Below are 19490 nucleotides of genomic sequence, written 5' to 3'. Positions count from 1 at the left end.
ACTTTGTAATGGCTATTTTTTTTTATTTTTTAGTTTCCTACTGTCTTCACTATAAAATTACTGGATACTGCTGTAGAGGACAAAGTCAGGAAGGCGTGTGGAAGTATTCTTAATCTCCAAGTTCCTCTCCTTAACTTCCTTATGTTCACTAACAATGTTACATGTAAAAATGGACCAAGTCCTGTTGATAGAAAAAACAGCAAAGATAACGAATTACGTAGTGAAGGAAACAGTTGTACTGCTGGGATTCAGAAAATGACAGACAAAGGAGAAAAATGCAGTATGTTGTGTACTGTATAATGTTAAGCAATTAAACTGAAGTATAAGATTTTTACAACATTAAGTTTATATCATGTCTACACCAAACAGATAGATGTACTGTTTTGAATCCATCATTTATTTTTCACTATTTGGTAATTGATCTAAACAGTGATTCCCAATTGACTTGTATGCTTTATTGAATGAAAAGGAAAGGGGTTTTTAAGTTTAACTTTTTAAACCACCCTTGTAAAAAGTAAACCTTTTCTACATATCATATCAATTTTTCAGATCAGATATAGGCTTCTAGGTCCTGAGAATATTATGTCTTTATGTCTTGTTGTCAATACACATGAACAATTTTGTAAAAACATCATTCATATCTAAATAATATGAATAAAAAAGTCATTAGGATTTTTATACCCTCACTTGCAAAGTGGGAGATATATAGTGATAGGGGTGTTTGTCAGTCTGTCCTCTTATTACCCATTTCTTATCTGTTATTTTTCCCACACTGCCAAATGGAATTGAATTACCTTTATTACCTGTTCCTATTGTGCACCTCCTATTTTAGATTTTGATCAAATCTATTTGAGGGTTTCACATAGCATAACATGGACTTTGTCAGTTGTTAATATGGGAACAAGGGGTCCAATCTCTTATCCATTACTCCTCCTGTACCTCTGAATGGAATTGAATGAAACTATCACAGAATCTTTATTACATGCTTCCATTGTGAACCTTTTAATTTAGATTTTGTTCGAAATCAAAGTGGAAGTTAAAATGTGCTTGATATCAAATTTGAGAGTCTGGGGGTATCAAGTTAGTGAGCAATGCTCACAGTTTTTCTAGTTTTAATCTTTTGTGGGTTAAGTTAGACCCTTTTTATATGACTGCAAAAAAACTGTGGTCATGTTATGGTATAATGTTGTTGGTGCCTGCATTGATTAATTTTTGATTTCCAGGCTATAAACTTCATACGTCATGAAATTATGATATACTGGTACTTGCTGCTTGAGAAAGCTTGCTATTTGAAAATGGAGTAACTGGCCCCTACCATTCTGCAAAAAAGGGACCAAAAGGTGTAAAATATGTGTTTATTATACCCCCTGTAAACAAAGTTTTTTGGGTTATATACATATCATCCCCTCTATCCATCTGTCTCCATCCATCCATCCGTCCACATTTCATATAAGGACAACTTTTAAAACCACCCAAGGGATTTTGGTGAAATCTTTCTGGAAGATTGAGTATCATATGTAAATATGCATGAAAGAATATAATTACCATCAGAGGACTCCTAAGGTTGATGATCTAAATTTAGTGTTTTACATGTTAAAAAATTCTAAGTGGAACTTCTTCTAAACCACACAAGAGATTTTGATGAAATTTTATGGGAAAGTTTGGTATAACATATAGATATCGAAAAGGAATATAATTTATTTTGAATGACTTCAAAAGAGAGATAGTCCAAATTAAAGGTTTTACATGTTGAAACCTTCTAAGTGAAGCTCCTAAACTGCTCATATAAACTTTTTTGGAGATTTGGTATTACATCTAAATCTAAAGTCACCTAAACACACTTCCTAATTCAATTATTTTTTAGTTTGATCACTAACGAAATTTTTAAATGTATTATTCAGCTCGGAAAATATTGAAAGAATTTCCATTATAATAATTTTATTCTGTAGTTTACTTTTTTGTGTATAAATGGGTCAGTGTTAAACACATGGCTGGTACATAATGACGACTGCTTGTTTTGATCTTGTGATGGTTACTGGACCCCAATCATTATCTTGTAATTATTATTGGTGTAAAAGATGTAAACTTAAAGCATTTTCCAACTTTAATATTCAAGTATCCTTGGGAATAGTTTATTATTGATTTCTCTTGTAAGTTTACTGAAAAATCTGTGCAAAAATTAGAGTTCTGTAAAAGTTACTTGATTGACAATACCTGAAAGCATGATTGGCCTGGCTCGGGCCGCCTTGAAAGAGTTAAAGGTTTAGCATGTTAAAACCTAGTAAACGCACCTCCTTTTAAACTATTCAAAGGGAATTTGATGAAATTTTATAGGATGATTGGGCATTATATGTAGATGTGCATGAAGGAGTATAAGTACTGTTGGGTGACTCCAAAGGGAGATAATCCAATAAGTGTATTTGAAATAAAGTTGTTTTTTGATGATGATGCCATTTCTTTGTCAGAGATATAACTAAAGATGGACAAAACGTTACAAAATTAACATGGTCACTGAATTTTGGTTAACTTTTCTTTTATACTGCTATTGCAAGAATTTTTAGAAATCCCTATTTTTTCTGAGATATTATGGATTTATGTTTCTGACTTAACTGTTAGTTGTTTCAGCACTACATGATTAATTTTCAATTGTTTTTGTGTTGTTTTCTTTTACAATATGAGCCCATTATGCCCTTTCTCCTTTACAAGAACTAATGAAATGATGACAAACCATGAACATTGATGACCATGAATATTTCAAGTACTGATATGCAAAAAGGATATTAACTTTTGTGACACTGTTGTTGACCTGTTTTCTATTTGACCTCCTGTAACACCTGGATAACACTCTTGGATTTTAACCATACTTAGAATATACTTGGTAGTAAACCAAGAATCTATTATTGAGGACAAAATTATTGCTGGTTGGGTACCAGTTTTCATAGTTTTTATGGTTTGGTCAAATTCTTAACAAAATGTAAAATTTCCATTGAAAAAGGTGATATTTCCTTCTAAAATCCAAGAATTAACAAATCTTCAAAATTATATAATTATGACTAACCACAAATGTTGAAACTTGCATTAAAAAGTAATTTCAGTATAATTTTCAAGTTCTATTGGTCAAAATACAATTTTTATAAACATTTAGGATGGTGCCACCATTATAATTGCTCTTGGTTGTATAAACATGCATTTTTTTATTTCAGTTAAATGTCCTCCAGGAACCTTTTCCTCTAGTGGAGATGCATGTACAGAGTGCCCTGATGGCAAGTTTCAGGATATGTTTGGTCTGGCATCATGCAAAACCTGTCCAGACCAGACCCCTGTCCCTTCATCTGATAAAACTACTTGTTTGGGTAAGATGATGCAGGAATTATTACATGTATTTCTTCCTAGTTTAGAGTATAAAACTGTGCAAGTTGTTGTTCTTCAAAGTTATTGACAGCATTACTGTTATGCATTTCATTATTTTTCATGAGAAAAATAATTATTTAATTTGTATTGCTTTTTACATTCCCCCTTTTTTGGTGTGTTAAACTTCTTAATTGTTCACACATACACTTATTTTAAATCTTTTTTTCTCATCATCACATGCCAAGTCTTTAATTACTAATCGATGTATGTTTTTAACTTTGACAATTGATTTAGTGCATCTTTCAATTTATTAAGTTATAACAGTTGAATTTTTTCAAACAAAGATTTAAATTTCAGCACGCTGTCCTCCAGGATTCTTTTCTGAAGATGGACTGAAATTGTGTCAACCATGTCCTGAGAATACTTATTGGTTTAACTCAACTTACTGTAAATCATGTCCTGATGGTGGTAAAACACTTGGTTTTGATGGTGTTGATAGTGTTTCTGGATGTAAATGTAAGCTAAATGCATTGTCTCCATGGTAACTTCAGTGTTTTGTAAGAAATACATAATGATATGCTCTCTTGAATCATTGCAAAATTGAAGTGCTAATACATTTTTTGTAGGTTAATTGAGATTTAAAAATCATGCAATTATGCATGATCTTCAGAATTTTTTCTATGAATTTCTTTTAATCTCAGTACACTTCACTTTACAAAATACAGATGTAAATATCTTATGAACGAAATAATTGCTTAGAATTGGTCACTAAATGTTACTTCCTGTGAAAATACATGCAGTATAGTTGACATTATCTTACCTTCACCTTCGTTAAAGATGGGTATAATATAGCATATTAATTGAGCTGTGTCGCAAGACAAGCTATATCAGTCTCGTTTAAAGAGGTCAAAATCATATACCATGACAATGACCTTAGGCCCGTATATAAGTCCTGTTCCATGTGTATCTTCACTTTTTTAATTGAGACGCAAGGAAAGCTATTGTTAGTGAACGCCGTTCACATTTGATAATTGTTTTTCTTTTTAAAATTTTACATTTACTATATTGTGTATAGAAACTTAGCATGTTGACGGAGTCTAGGACTTATATATTATTTTATTACATTAAGTTGACTTTATGTTTACAGTTGTCTAGATGTAGTCTAGAAGGGAAGAATTTTCTATAAATATAATTGTAGTTTTAATACATCCATCTATTGCTACACGTAGTGTAGCTTTTGCAATGACTTTGTTGTGAGGTCTGTAAATAGAATACATAATTTTTTTCTAGTTTTTGAACTGTTAAAGGCCGATAGAATAACCTTTCCAAATTGTTCTGTGGGAATGATTAATAAGAAGCTGTTGGTATAAAACATGTATATATTTTACTTTGGATTTTTACATAGATTAATCCCAACACAAGTTTTTTTAGGACTTAACAAATTTAACAAGTGTGTAACACGTGATTGCCACCTGGTTTTGTGGATAGTTGTTGAAACTAAAATAATCAAGAATTTGCAATTGCCATTTTGAATTCCTTGATTTTGAAGTAATTTTTTGTTCGCAACCAAATGCATAGGACAGTTTTCCTTCTCTGCAATCTATTTCTCCAATTTTTGGTTTCTTGTCCCATTTCTGTTTATTTTTTGTTTTGACCCCTGTACTAGTACCCTGTTATTGACCCATGGCCAGTAATGTTGAATCTTTTAGAATTAATTATTCAGTACTTTGACTGAGGTGTTTTTACTTCTTAAGACCTTTTTATAAGGTGTCATTTACAGTGACAACTGCAACTTTATTTTAATACCTTAATGGTTGAGTTCAGATCAATCATGATATGATAATAAAGGTGTTTTGGCATACTCAAACTCTAAATATTAACATGTGATATGTTAGTGAGTTCAATTATTTTTTATACTGCTTGAGCAATTAATATCTGATAGCTCTTTTGAACAGGATATTTTACAAATGTATATTCCATCATTTTACATTATGTCAGTAATATTTTTGTGACATTGTTTCATTAGATGAGTCCAAACATAATATGTTAATTAACAAATTCACTTTCTGATGTTTTAGTGGCTGGAGGATATATTATTTATTTGATATTAGATTCTGACATTCTAATTTGAGAAACAAAGTATAAACCATCACTTCCTTCAGTTTTTGCATTCACAAAATCAACTGGTGCAGTTGGACTGAGGTTTCAACTATTTGATTTCTTATTTAATCCAGAAAGTTGAATCCAACAAGTTGATGGATTCTATTTTAAATTTTCAACCATCAAGTACTTCAGGATGAAATAAAGTTACTGTTGAAATTTATTTCCTGCTCCACCAAGAGATGTCTACAGTTAGATCTCTTGCAATCAGATCTAGATTATTTGTTATTATACTGATTTTCATTATCTTAACCTAGAATTTGGTTAGTGAGTAATTATTTGCATGAATTATAATATGCATATTTACAAATGCAATTGTAGGATCAATAGTGAAAAAAATTCAAATTTCAATTTACTATTAAATAGTTTGTGCCTTTTTTGCAGTAATATTTTGTATTATACATATATCACTTAAGTTATGATTATTCTATGTATATTTCAGCTGTTCTGATAAAACTAGATATGGGTAGATATTAATACCATATAAATCTTTCAAAGAGTTTTTATATTTCATTTTATAAATGCCAAAGTTTGAGTGTGTAAGTGATCATTTCAGAGCACTATGTATTTTGACATTACAAAAATCTTGTTTTTGAATAAGTTGGAAGTGTTGATTTTAGTGGAAATATATCTATCTCATTTTAGCTTTTCTAGTGTGTTTATTTTTATATGTTATGTTTGTAGAAGCAGCTTCAATGAATATAAGTCTGTACAGTATTTGTGTAGAACAATCATATGAATGAAACTGCTGTAGGTGTTTAACTAAAGTCTCAAGTTTGGAAACTGTTCAATTTGAAGATTTCTTTTAGAAATTAGCCATCATTTCTGTATTTACAAGCATCATTAATGGGCCTTTTGGCACTAAATTTTGCTTGTGCATGTCCCTTGACCTAATTAACTGTGTAATTTGTAGTTTGTGATAAGTTACGGTTGAGCTCTTCAGATTTAATAATACATGTGCATTTATCTTTTCATAGAGACACTTTACTAAACCCCAAATACAGTTAATCATATTCAATCAATCAATGAATTTTTATAAACCAATTTAAGGTGAATCTGTTGTACAATATATTTTGAAGAATGTTGTTATAGGGTAAGTCAATGTTTTTTTTATAGGATCAGTTTGAAACTGTTCCAGGCTAATGTTATGTACTTGTGAACACTTGAATTCACCTCAGTGTGTGCTTAAAGCCAGTATACTTATATGCCTGAGTTTAGTAAGATTGGTTCAGGCTAGTAGATTTTAACTTATTTGAAAAAGAAAATTGTTGGAATTTATAATTCTGACTAGTACGAGCAGTGGTTTTTGGCTCAGACGTAAACTTCTAGAACTATTCTAAGGACTATGGTTTATCCTAGAATGTTGATATTGTTTTCCTTGATTCATTTAGATTTGATTTCTGCATTTGTCTAATTCATGTTTATATTTTGTAAAATGGATATTTTTCCATATCCATAAATACACAATTCGTATTGTCAACATGCAAGCTAACAGAAGAAACAATTCACACATACTTGTCTATTAAGTTCTTCATTAGTATTTTTGTCAGTAAGTTTTGGATGATTCTGTATATTACTTTTTGAGTAATATTTCACTTATTTGTGTTTTTGAATAAGTTTAAAGATCTCACTTGGATGAGTTTTTTTTTTAAAATTCTGGTAATCTCCAATACAATTTATAAGAAAAATTGCTTACATAATTTGATTTTTTACATATGGACATCTGGTTTAAAGTTAAATCCTCATTGAGGAAGATATCTGTCGTCGGAAGAGACTGTCTAAATGACATGTTTGTCAGAATTGATATGTAATCTTTCTACTTTCTACTATGTAATGGATAGTTTATAGTTTTCTGGTCAGCTTGATAAGCAAGACTGGTCTTTACTACAATGATTTCTATTACTTTAGGTTTTGAATTGTGTTTTTAGACTTAATATCAGTCCTTACACAAGCAGGTAGAAGAAATTGCTCCTACTTTTTAAATTATTGTTATTGTACTGCTTACTAGTACATCTTTTTATGTATGACAGTTGTTTACAGACCCTTATTTTGATTCTTGGTATTGCCTCCTACACATTTGCAACAAGTCATACTTAAGATATTTTCTGGCCTTTATTGTTACTTTTGATTCAGCATTTATAAGAATCTTACAACCAGAATACTACAATGGGATCTTGTGTCTGATATTCATGGCATTTTGAGATGTGAACTATGCAGTATATTCACTTCATTTTATTTGCTTGATGTCTGTGGATTTAAGATCATTTTAGTTTCAATCTGCTGCACCTAACTCTTGCTGCTTTTTTTGTGCAGCATTATGTTTGCTAGTTTCTATTTAGTACATAGTTATCACTTCACTTTGATTATGATGTATAAAGTAAACTAAGGTTTCTTTTCTAGTCTTCAATTATCAAAGAGGTATTTTTTTTTCCCATTTCTGCAAGGATGCAAACACATTTGATTGCAGGGAAAATGGAACCATGACTTTAATTCTAACTGTATCCACATGAATATTTGCTTCTTGGTTTGATGCTTCAGTTACATTTTGTTTTATTATATATATAATTCATATGGTATGTATCATATACTTCTTTAAAGCATTATGTATTTGAAAATAAGATATGAAGACAGTTGAAATATTTTTGTCTTCAGAAGTCACCCTAAATAAAATGTGGTTGGTGACTGTTATATAGTGATTTGAGGTATAGTAACTTCTCATTGTAACATTTATAAAATCTTCATGGTTTGATTGATATAACGTAGATTATTAACAGGATCTGACCTTTTTTGTATTTGATGGTATATGTTTATAAACATGTGTAATTGTTACTAAACACCATTAGTACTGATCATACTCTTTCATCAATTTCTATTTCCTTGGCCACACATTTTTGTGAAATATGTTTGGTTACTATCATATAAATTATGTTATACAATCAAGTTTTTATTTCTTAGTAATTTGTGCTGATAGGGTGAAGTAATTGCCTTAGGTCATGATATGAAGAATATTTTAGTTGATGTTGGTCTAAAAACTGTAAACTGTTTTTGATTTTAACTTTGTTATGTATGTGTATATATATATGTATGTATGTATGTATGTATGTATGTATGTATGTATGTATGTTGACAAACAAGCAATACAACAGGTTGATTAGTTAAAATGTTTTACTATATGAGCTCAGAAACAATTTTATGATGGTTCACCTGTTTAAATTACTGAGAAAATAATTTAAGATTTTCTATTTTGATTTTATCAGTATTGTACTAAACTTTATTTGGTGTAAAGCAGCAAAGTTATCTATATGGTATTCTTGCTACGGTCTTTGCACTCATTACATAAATTCTCATACAATAAATAAGGTTATATGTTCAACATCCTTAATAATATTAATTTCAAATTTTTATGTTTGAGTATATATGGATCTTTCGATTATAATGTTGCATTATATAATTATACATTGTAATCTTTTATTTTGTGACATTTTTCTGAGAAGGTTCCTTATTGGTCAGTAAAAGGTTTGCTTACTGGCTGCAAACTCATTTTATGTAATACAAAATGTACTCAGTTTGTTCCAACTCTTTGAAGATGCTATATTGTACCCTTCTTTAACGAAGGCGAATGTAAGATAATGTTCCCTCATCCAAGTATATCGTGGAGATATAAAGGATGAGGGGCATTATCATAATGAGCCTGAGGTTCAAGAAGGGTATAATATACCCTCAGCATGTGTTTGTCATATTTATTGTGACTGTCTGGTATCTTGCAATGGGATTGCTACTAATATCAGTACCCTGTATATTTAAATATCTGTTAAGTTCTTTCTTCTTGTCACATTAATTCCCACCCTGTCTTTGCACTGTTGGAACAAACTCTCTTTAAAAAGTGAAGATAACACGTGGAACAGGGCTTATATACGGGCCTAAGGTCACTTTCATGGTATATGATTTTGACCTCTTTAAACGAGTCTGATATGGCTTGTCTTGCGACACAGCTCAAATAATATTCTATATTATACCCTTCTTGAGCCTCAGGCTCATTATAATAATACCCCTGAACCTTCACATCTCTACAATATGCTTGGATGAGGGAACATTATTTTTATTTCATAATTGAATAAGTCCGTGATTTGCTTTAAAATATGATTCTTGATTTCAAATTGTCCTTTTGTCATTTGTGATGTGTTTATCTGTGAAAAAAAACCAAAAGATATATTCCTCTGATTCATTTATTTTACTGTGAACAAAATTTCATTATTCTTTATGGGGTAATCACATCTTTGTATTTGTGTACATGCTCAAAGTTTATATGTAAATGTAATTAATTATGTTACAGCTCCTTGTGAAACTGGGCAGTACTCAGTGACAGGATATGTCCCATGTAAGCCATGTCCAGTTCATTTTTACCAGGATGAGACAGGACAGGACATGTGTAAAGAATGTAAAGCTGATCAAATAACACAGACCACTGGGTCAAAGAATCAGAGTGATTGTATTGATTTGGGTAAGATTGAAAAAAATAAACATTTCAACTTATATTTCATATGAGTAGATATTATCCAAATGTTAGGATATTGTTATAATAACTATCCTTAAAATATTTTAGTATTTAAAAAAAAAATTGCTGATTGTCTTTCAGAAAAAAAAGAAGAAAATTGAAAACACACATGCCATGAGTGTGCTCTTGGTCGTGGATAATCCCTTTATGGAATTCGGCTCTTGAGATAATTTTTTTTTACCACCTCAAGACAAAACAAAACTCATGCGCCAAATCCCAAAAAGGATTAGGCTGTGGACTAAGTCTATTACATGTTTAGTCTCTACATATTTGGTTTTTATTGCATCATTATAACTTATTTCATTTCAAAAATATCAAATGACAGGGTTCGCACTGGGCTTATTTGATCTGGCGACAAAAATAACCGGTTGGTGATTTTCTTGGTGTCTAGGTTTTGTATATTAAAATTGACGTGCGGTTTGTCAGCAACGGATATTCTCTCCGTGCAATTTAACAATTGTGTTGACACCTGGTTACAGTAAATTGACCATAACCAATTTACAACTTAAGCCAATCAAAGGTAATTAGACCAGATGACTGTGACTCACAATATCCTCCTCGGTAAAACTCAAAACTCTCACCATCTGGTCAAAAGTAAACACAATCATGGCCATGTGCACGTGGTTTACAAACAAGCTTCATGGCCCTGTTATACCATATAATACATTCAGAAACAGATTTACCTAATAACACAATAAATTAAATCCAATTAACAGTGATTATCCCATCATGAAGTGTCTAAAACACTTTAAAATGCAAGAATTGATAAAAGAAAATGGATGACATTTGTTTACACTTTGTCATGTGCCTATTTTGGCGGGAAAATCGGTAAACAAATAGATGGGGATTCCTAAATTGTAATTAAGGAAATACTGAAGGCATTAAGTCATAATATTCAGATAGAGAAAATTAGAGATAATTGAAAAGGGACACAATTAATGGTCCATGGTATTTAGCCAGAAATTTTATCACTTGAAAAAAGAATCAATTTTGTTGAAAATTTATAAATAAAAATATTAAATAATATGTTTAGATAAACTTAATTAGACCTCAAAGGAAAAAGGTCAGCATATTTTATAATCAAGGACTATGTGAGCTTAGTAATATAAAGTCCTTGATAGAAATAAAGCACCTGTATCTAGAGTAGTACTTTATTATTTTGCATACAAAAAGTGAGAGATGGTTTTAGATTCTGACTAAGACTAGAGCTACACTTCTTGAGAAGTTCACGTTTCCCATTTTAGTGTTCGTGCATGGTTTATCCTGTGGTTACACATCGTTTTGCGTTCGTCTAAACACACGATAGAAGCGTTCGTTTAAACGCTGATATTTTTGTACTCTAATTATTTCCTTGATTTAACTGTTATTTTTATATTTGTTCCTATTTTTAATTAAGTAATTTCATTAATTTTACTTTCTATTTCTTTCTGTCTTCATGATATGACTATTATTATTTTATTATTATTATTATTATTTTATTTAAACGCACAATATAAGCATTTGTCTATTGTTTGTTTAGATGCACCCTTGGAACGTTTGTTTATTGTGCATTTAAACGCATGCTGGGAGCATTCATTTATCATGCATTTAAACGCACAATAGGAGTGTTCGTTATTTTAAAAAATTAGTAAAAAAAAATTTGGCACCCATTTTGGCTCTTGTTTCTGAAAATTGGCGACAAAATTTGGCAGCAGTAGAATGTTGAAAGCCAGAGAAGCCCCTGCAAATGAAAATAAAAATCCTAACCTGCCAACCCTACAAAATTTTAGAATAGTGCTCAGAAATATACTATTTTTTTTTTCGGCCTTGTAAATTTCTCATCAATTTACTAGCATGCACCAATATCTGTCTTACATGCACTGGAAAGTGTTGATTTTATCCCAAAAAGTATTTTGCTGCAGGCTATACAACACTGTATATAGTGTGCATATTAGAGATTGAATCACGAGGTCACCAATTAATATTAAATGAGGTGATAATGCATTAAATTGATAAACATGGTCACATGACAACTAATTTCCCCGAATACACAATGACCCACATTCATGGCTTTGACTATGTCGGAGGACTGTGTGAACACTTTGTCGCTTTACACTGTCCGCGAGAGACCTAAAATGTTAGACAAGGCCTTGAAGAAACACCTCAGTCCGTCATGTATTACACATGTGTGCAAAACTGGATGTAACGGATATACGGATAGTGCTGTCATTTTCAACTTTATTGTTATAGTGTTATTTAAATAAGATTTTGTAGGATTAGGTGAGTTCTCTAATGTAGGTATGTAAAATGCTTGATTCAGAGTAGAACAATTTAACAAATAGAAACTTTTACATGTGGGTTTGACTATATTTTACATCTTTGAACAGATACCCTGGATTATTGTAATAATACTTGTAATGGACATGGGCAGTGCAGCTATGATGGTCATGGAATAGTTTGCAATTGTGCATTAGGTAAGAAGCAGTTATCTCATTTCCAATGTTTAGAAAGATAAACAAATTCAATGTTGAATTTAGATATGGTGAACCTTTTAAATGACTACTCCTTGGATGGAAGCTAAGGGAGATTTATTTATTATTCAAGTTAATTCTATAAGTCACCTTAAACAAATATTTGGTAAACACATTTTACAGAATCATAATATTTGGGGTGCAATAAGGCATTGTTCAGTTTGCTTGCAGACTGGTTGGGGCAATTGATCTGACTTCATTTGTTTATCAAGGGCCTTGTAACCCTTATGCCATTGGTATGTTTGACATTTCATTCAATAAGAATATAATTCTATGAGCAAATCAAAAATATTTTTTGTAACTGAAGATAAGAGTTGTGTCTTTTTTTTTGTTGTGGTTTTCCAATTTTTTGTTCTCAGTTGTTTTTGGACTTTAAGTACCAAATAACTGAAGCTACTTTTTGGAAAGTCATGGTATTTTTTCCAGTCAACACCCCCATCCTTCTGCACATTGGATACATATTCTCAAATATTGAATACAGATATGTCGGTAAATTCCATACCTTAAATTACAGTACTTAGTAGAGAAAACTCTTTATCAGCAACTTTAATACTTGATTTTCTTTTTTTCCTACTGCCTGAAATTTCTTCTCTCATACTAAAACATACTGGCAATTTCCATTTACCACCAACTGTGACATTGCCAATAAACTGAATAACATTAGTTTTGAACATCTCCACAGAACATCATATCCCACCCTATCAGGCTTACTGTGATATTTTCTGTCTTGACTTCAAAACTGCCATTATTCTTAATTTTTCCCATTCTAAGCCAGTGATTAAAAGGTACATGTGACTTTTTACCCACTGGAGGGTGATAAAATTTCTGCAAAAAGTTGCCACCATTTTACATCTTCCAAGTTTTCTATAGATTTCATGGGAGAAACAGATTCTTCTTTAGTGTATTCTTGACTTTGATTATTTCTCCACTCTCTATGATAAAATTAAATTTTGACATGCTATCTAAAATCAGGTGTTGAAACTTTAATTTGACCATCTCAAGTGGAGAAATAATTTAAACCCCTCATTTCTGAAGGAGAATCTGTATTTAAATGATATCTGTTATTTGAATTATAACCAATCTGAGTAATAATTCCATGGCCATAGCATTCATAGGTTGCAATATTGCACATTCAGTAGCCCCTCTCTTATGTGGCCACCCACATACTGCAATCCAAATATTAATATATAAATAGCAAACAAATTATAGAGATTTATTTCATATTTGTTATGTATGTATAATGTATTTTTAAAGCAAAATGGCAATTAACAATTGAATACAGTTTTGTTCATTTATATATGCTGTATTTTTTGGACTAAAAGTCTACTTTTCTTCCAGCAAGTCAACACTTCCGATATTTGTTTTATATACCTTTGGTCGCATAAGACAGGGGGCCATTTCAGAGAGGGACTATTGTATACTTATTATCCCAATTTAGGATGTCTATTTAATTTGCATCTAATACTCTCTTCAAGATGTATTACAGCATAACAAGACTTTTTGGCAGAAATTTATTTTTGCAGATTTTTCTTGCTTGTAAAATTAAGAAAATTAATTAGCTCACCAAAATAAGTTAGTTTTCTATGATAAGAGACACAGATTCAGACATGCAATTGATCTTGCTTTTATATGACCTGTGACATAAGTCATAGAAGGCTAGACTAAGAAGTCATAGAAGGCTAGACTAAGGTATTGCTTTTTCAATGTTGGTGATAGTGTTTGTTTTATGTCAGGCTTTTAGCTTAGGCCAGTTTTTATGTGAGCCACCCATTCTAGGTCAAGTTGCATTATAACTAGTATCTCTATACTTCATTTCTATGTCCCAATAGTCACAATGTAGTCTTGACTTAGAACTTTTTTAAGAGGTTAAATTTTATATATTATTTTACTATTAAACTTTTCATAGGTTTTGTTGGAGAAAACTGTGAGACAGAACTGGATCCCTGTTCTTCCTCACCTTGTTGGAATGGTGGAACCTGTACAAAGACAGGATACGATACCTATAACTGTTCCTGTCCTTTAGGTAGGTGTACATTTAAGCCCTAGTCAGTATCCTAGTGATGATTGTCCATTTCAGTCTTAAATATAATTGTATACCCCTGCTATACAAGTCAATATACAGTAATCCTAATACTGTTGCAATTGTCTGTCCATGTCTTATTTAATTTGGTTCCTACATACTTAGTTCCAGAAGCACACAACTGAGGCATCTTAACATCACATTTCTTCAAAATACAAAACAGAATTTCATAAAACTTTGTAGTAAATACAATACTCTATATATAGTACATATTACCAGGAAAATTTGATCCCCAAAGTTTTTTGGGAAATAATATTCCTTATTTAGTATAATCTTCTTAAATGCACTTTTGAGACATCTTTTCAGTGCAACTATTCCCATAGTTCAGCCAAAGGTGGCTAAATTGTTTTCTTGGTGTTATCAGTTCATGACTATATAGTTAAACCTACTACTCTTTCAATGTGGGGTATAGGGTATATGAGTGAGCTGACTATATTCTTTCATTCAAACATAGTTTTGTAAGGGGCAGTAATTATCACACTTTTCTCTTCAACTACATTTCAAAGATAATTAATATTTGTATTCGGGGAGTCTGCCTAGCATGGCTACTTTCTGTTTAAAGACCCACATAAAGGGTCTAATTGGGGAGGGACAGGTATTCTTCTCGTTGAGCAATAGCTCACTGATATATTGTTTTGTCAAGTAATCGAGTAAAACTATAACATGTATTGAAGATTGTGAATTCAGAAGTGTTTGAAATTAGACTGATTCATAATTCTGTTGCTATTAATTCTACTGAAAATTTGAGATAGCCAATAATTTTTAGATACATCTTGCAAAATGGTAAGAGAGGCTGACAAAAGTGGACAGGATGCTGATTGGGACAGAAATGATACAAAATCACAATCAAATTTAGAGGCATGTGAACAGTTTTGTCTGGACAGTCCTGACTGTAAATCTGTTCACTTTGATGAAGGATACTGTTTCGTTTTCAATAAAAAGACAACAGCTACAAATAAGGCAGGAGCTACATACTCTATAAAACAATGCAGGGACACAAAGTGTAAGTGTATTGATGATTATTACTAAATAATGTTAGAATTAATACAGCAATAATACAAAAAACTTGTGTTTTTTCATGAATTATTTCTAAGAATCTTATGGCTGAAAATGAGCACCAACATAGCACAATTCATATGCACTCAGTTGATTGTTCTGACAATTTTTATGCATCCTATGTAAACTTAAACAAATTTTCTATCTTATATAGAAAATTTGGATTAGACAAATATTATGTTTTAATGGTAACAGTGTGATGCTAGTTTAATATCATTAATGAAGCTTGGATTGCCTTTGTTTCTGAAATATATTGTACAATTACTTCAATGATATGTAGGTCAAAACATACATGTAGTGATAATTAAGTCAATTCAAATCATATACAAATTATGTAGGCTCTGTAAGAGACAGGCAGTTCAGAAAATCTAAATAAATTGTGTGAGTAGAAATACTGTAAACCTGGAAATTTTGACGCAGTCTTTTTTTTTTTTTTTTTTTATTTATTTCTGCTATAAATCTCCTTTCACGCAGTTTTAAATTTGCGATTGTTTATCAAATTGTATTGTAATGTTCTATGAAGAAAATATTCAGGACAGTTTAATTTTCACATTACGGATCTTGGCTCAAAAATAGAAAAAAATTTCACTGTTAAGGCCATACAAAAAAAAGCTTGGGTTCTCAGTTCACTTTAAAAAAAAAATTTAAGGGTTGAAGGCTTTTTTTTTTTCTCTTTTTTTTATTTTGATCAGAAGTAAGTTTTTTTTCTTTTTTTTTTTTTTTTATGAAATTTCATCAAATTCACTGATTCAGCTGATGTATAACTTATCAGTCAGGATCAGCTTACCCTTCCATAGTAAAAATTTTTAATATTACTGTTCTACATTCAAGATGAAGAAGTAGACCATTATATGATCAATGATAAATAACAGCCTTATTCGCATTGTATTTTGTACCTTTCTGTCAAGGGCGCAGACGATTCTGTTAACTAATTAAAAGTCGATTATAAAAATCGCAGATCTATGCCTGAAGGTTTTTAGGGATGGGAAGTGGGGAGGGGGGGTGGGCTGAGAACCTAGCATATTTTTTTTAGCCTTACAGTACTCCTGTCTGTCAATATACTTTCATTCCTAATTATCTTCTCTATACCTAGTACTGTGAAGTCTAATAATGCAAGGTTTTTTTGTTTTTGCAAGTTCATGTCAGTCACAATTTAATACAATAATATCTGAATTATACAATATTTGATCTCACAATACTTTTTACTGGTTTCATCGTATGACTTGTTTTAACCAATATAATCTTTGAATGAAATGACAATTGATTCTGTACTGAAGATGGCATTTTTTGGTCCTCTTAATTGACAATATTTCTATTTAAACTGAAGTATTTGGCAATCATCGATGTGAAGATGACTTGGTTAACTCCTGTAAGAATGACACCTGTTCAGAACATGGAATGTGTCAAGATTTACTGGGAGATAAAGCCAAATGTCTCTGTCCTGTCACTGGTGTATTTACTGGAGACAAGTAAGATATACAGATACAGTTAGGCTTAGGAAAGGATGTTGTAATGAATAAGAACATCTTTATATTAGAAATATTGAAGTTTAGATACACTTTGATATAGTACTATGGTTCTTTAGGTTATCTACATATTTCTTAACAAGGTTTTACAAAAAAAATGTAATATTCTAAAAGGACATTCTACAAAGGCTTTGAAACATACAGCTACAATGTTAACAAATTTTAAAAAATTGAAGTTGCATGCTCAAAACATTTTGTGTCTAATTTATTCTATTGAATATGATCACAGAGATTAATCCAGTAATACAACCATGCATCATATTATAGATATAATCCATTTATCTAAATATTTCACATTTTTTTATAGAAAATGAATCAAGTAAAAAGTAATGATTAATTTACTTTGAATTCAAAATAGGTGGTGAAATTCAGGTTTTCCATTTCATTTACAAATTCATATACAAAATTTACATTACAAATGTATTGGTAACATTTTTGAAAAACTGAAAAACAAAACACATCATTCTATGAAATATATGAATGGAAAAGAACAAGTAATCACCAACTGACAGATATCGATTGTTGATCTATCTATAACTGATCTTTGATTGATGATGGACCAAGAACTGATAACCTTACACAATGTCATATTTTCCATGGATTATTTACACTTCAGATTCATATTTATCATGCGCAATCCATGAAAAATAAAAGTTGTTTTGGAAAATGGCTGATCATTGTTAAAAAGAACTTGGCCAATTAACTGCGATCATGATGTGTAACAAGCTCAGACTAAGATGCAATGGCTAACCAAAAGTACTTGGCTGATGATATCTACAATAATGTAGTTACTTTGACATACTTTAGCTGTTCTGGCAGAGCTACAAAGAGGTCCCGTTGGAAGCAATGAAGTGATTCACACATGGGTGATTTCAGTTCATTTAACAAATTTTCGTGATATGAATAGTTTTCGAAGATCAGAAATCGAATTGGAAACTAATATATTTGACGATATCATCCTGAACTTGATGATGTCTCATTGATTCAACTGAATTAACACTTCGAACTTACTTTGAATTCGAACTTTTTAGTAAATGAAATGTATATTTGTCTCTTCAAACTTTTTAAAGATAGTTGTGTGATTAAAAACTTGCAGTGGAGAAAATGTGTTTTGTTTCATTGGCAGTCTGACTAGCTCACCTTAGGCAATGTTTGTCAAAGGAGCTACATATTGTAGCTAGATTAATGAGAGTAGCAATGTAAATCTTGAAACTTCAAAAAAGAAGCACAATGATACTACGGATGCAAAAGTAACTAGGAAGGAAAAAAAAACAACCGTCAAATTTATAACTTCAAGTAATCTAGCTACTCTTACATTTGGAAGGGTAAACAGCTCTGAAGATTTCATAATGGTTGCATAGATCTGTCAAATACTGAAAATATAGTCAATTCTTACTGCATGCTTGCAATATGTGTATGGGTGTATGGCTTGTGCCAATGGCAACAATTATAACAAGCATATATCTAATTAATGCTTACCATTAAACCATAGGTGTGTTGTGGTGCCAGTAAGACAAAGACGTATAACTTTTTCATTGAAATTCCAGGTGTGAACAAGACACAAATCTTTGTAACCCAGATCCATGTGACCATGGTACATGTGTATCCTATGATAGTGTAAGATATCAATGTGTTTGTGAACCTGGCTACACAGGAAAGGATTGTGATGTCAATATAAGTAAGTTTGATTTCTTGTGACAGGGTTTGGTACCAATGTACCTGTAATCATGGCTATACAGAAAAGGATTGTGATGTCAATTTTGGTAAGTCTGATTTCCTATGACAATGTACTCTTATCAATTTACCTGTAATCCAGGCTTTCATTGGGTAAGGAGAGTGATAACTCAGAGTTACCAGCAAAGATAGTAACAAGTTTGAGCTGACAAATGAAAGGTTTTAGTCCAAGATATCCAAGATACACCAGGTAACATGTCTGAGGTTCTGTGGGTAAAGGTAGTAATTTAAGTGAGTTTCCTAGAGTGTAGAAGGTTGTAATATTCTAATAAATTGTGAGTAACAGATGCAAAGTAAGTTACCTGAGGTAAGGAAACTGGTTAGTAAGTCAATCTGTTAATGTTCCTAAAAGGTAATAACAGGCTGTTTTGAAGTATTGCACATATATATAAAGATAAGTGAAACACAATGTCAGAACTTCTTGAAAGTGTGCTAAAACTCTATTCTTTCATTCATTGTCCACAATCATTGAATTTATCCAATGCAGCACGAAAGAAATTCTTGTACTTTTTGTAGCA

The 19490-nt window shown here is 31.2% G+C and overlaps 1 protein-coding gene across 4 annotated transcripts in view; it reads left to right on the top strand.

Moving 5' to 3' along the window:
* Positions 1–19490, top strand: part of LOC148619412 (uncharacterized) — a 165968-nt gene that overhangs the window by 61552 nt on the left and 84926 nt on the right. For all 4 annotated transcript variants that reach the window (XM_088579273.1, XM_088579274.1, XM_088579272.1 and 1 more), the window contains exons 27-35: positions 34–280; positions 3204–3353; positions 3709–3867; positions 9845–10012; positions 12433–12519; positions 14483–14599; positions 15423–15659; positions 17040–17181; positions 18786–18916. In XM_088579273.1, the coding sequence (XP_088435399.1) occupies positions 34–280; positions 3204–3353; positions 3709–3867; positions 9845–10012; positions 12433–12519; positions 14483–14599; positions 15423–15659; positions 17040–17181; positions 18786–18916 (1438 nt within the window). The remainder of the gene's footprint in view (positions 1–33; positions 281–3203; positions 3354–3708; positions 3868–9844; positions 10013–12432; positions 12520–14482; positions 14600–15422; positions 15660–17039; positions 17182–18785; positions 18917–19490) is intronic.

This window comes from Perna viridis, chromosome 4, assembly GCF_037379345.1.
Source record: "Perna viridis isolate PV_CMFRI_1.1 ecotype Kerala chromosome 4, ASM3737934v1, whole genome shotgun sequence".
Classification (NCBI taxonomy): domain Eukaryota; kingdom Metazoa; phylum Mollusca; class Bivalvia; order Mytilida; family Mytilidae; genus Perna; species Perna viridis.
The sequence above is the reverse complement of the archived record's forward strand: the minus strand, read 5'-3'. Positions and strand labels throughout refer to the sequence as shown.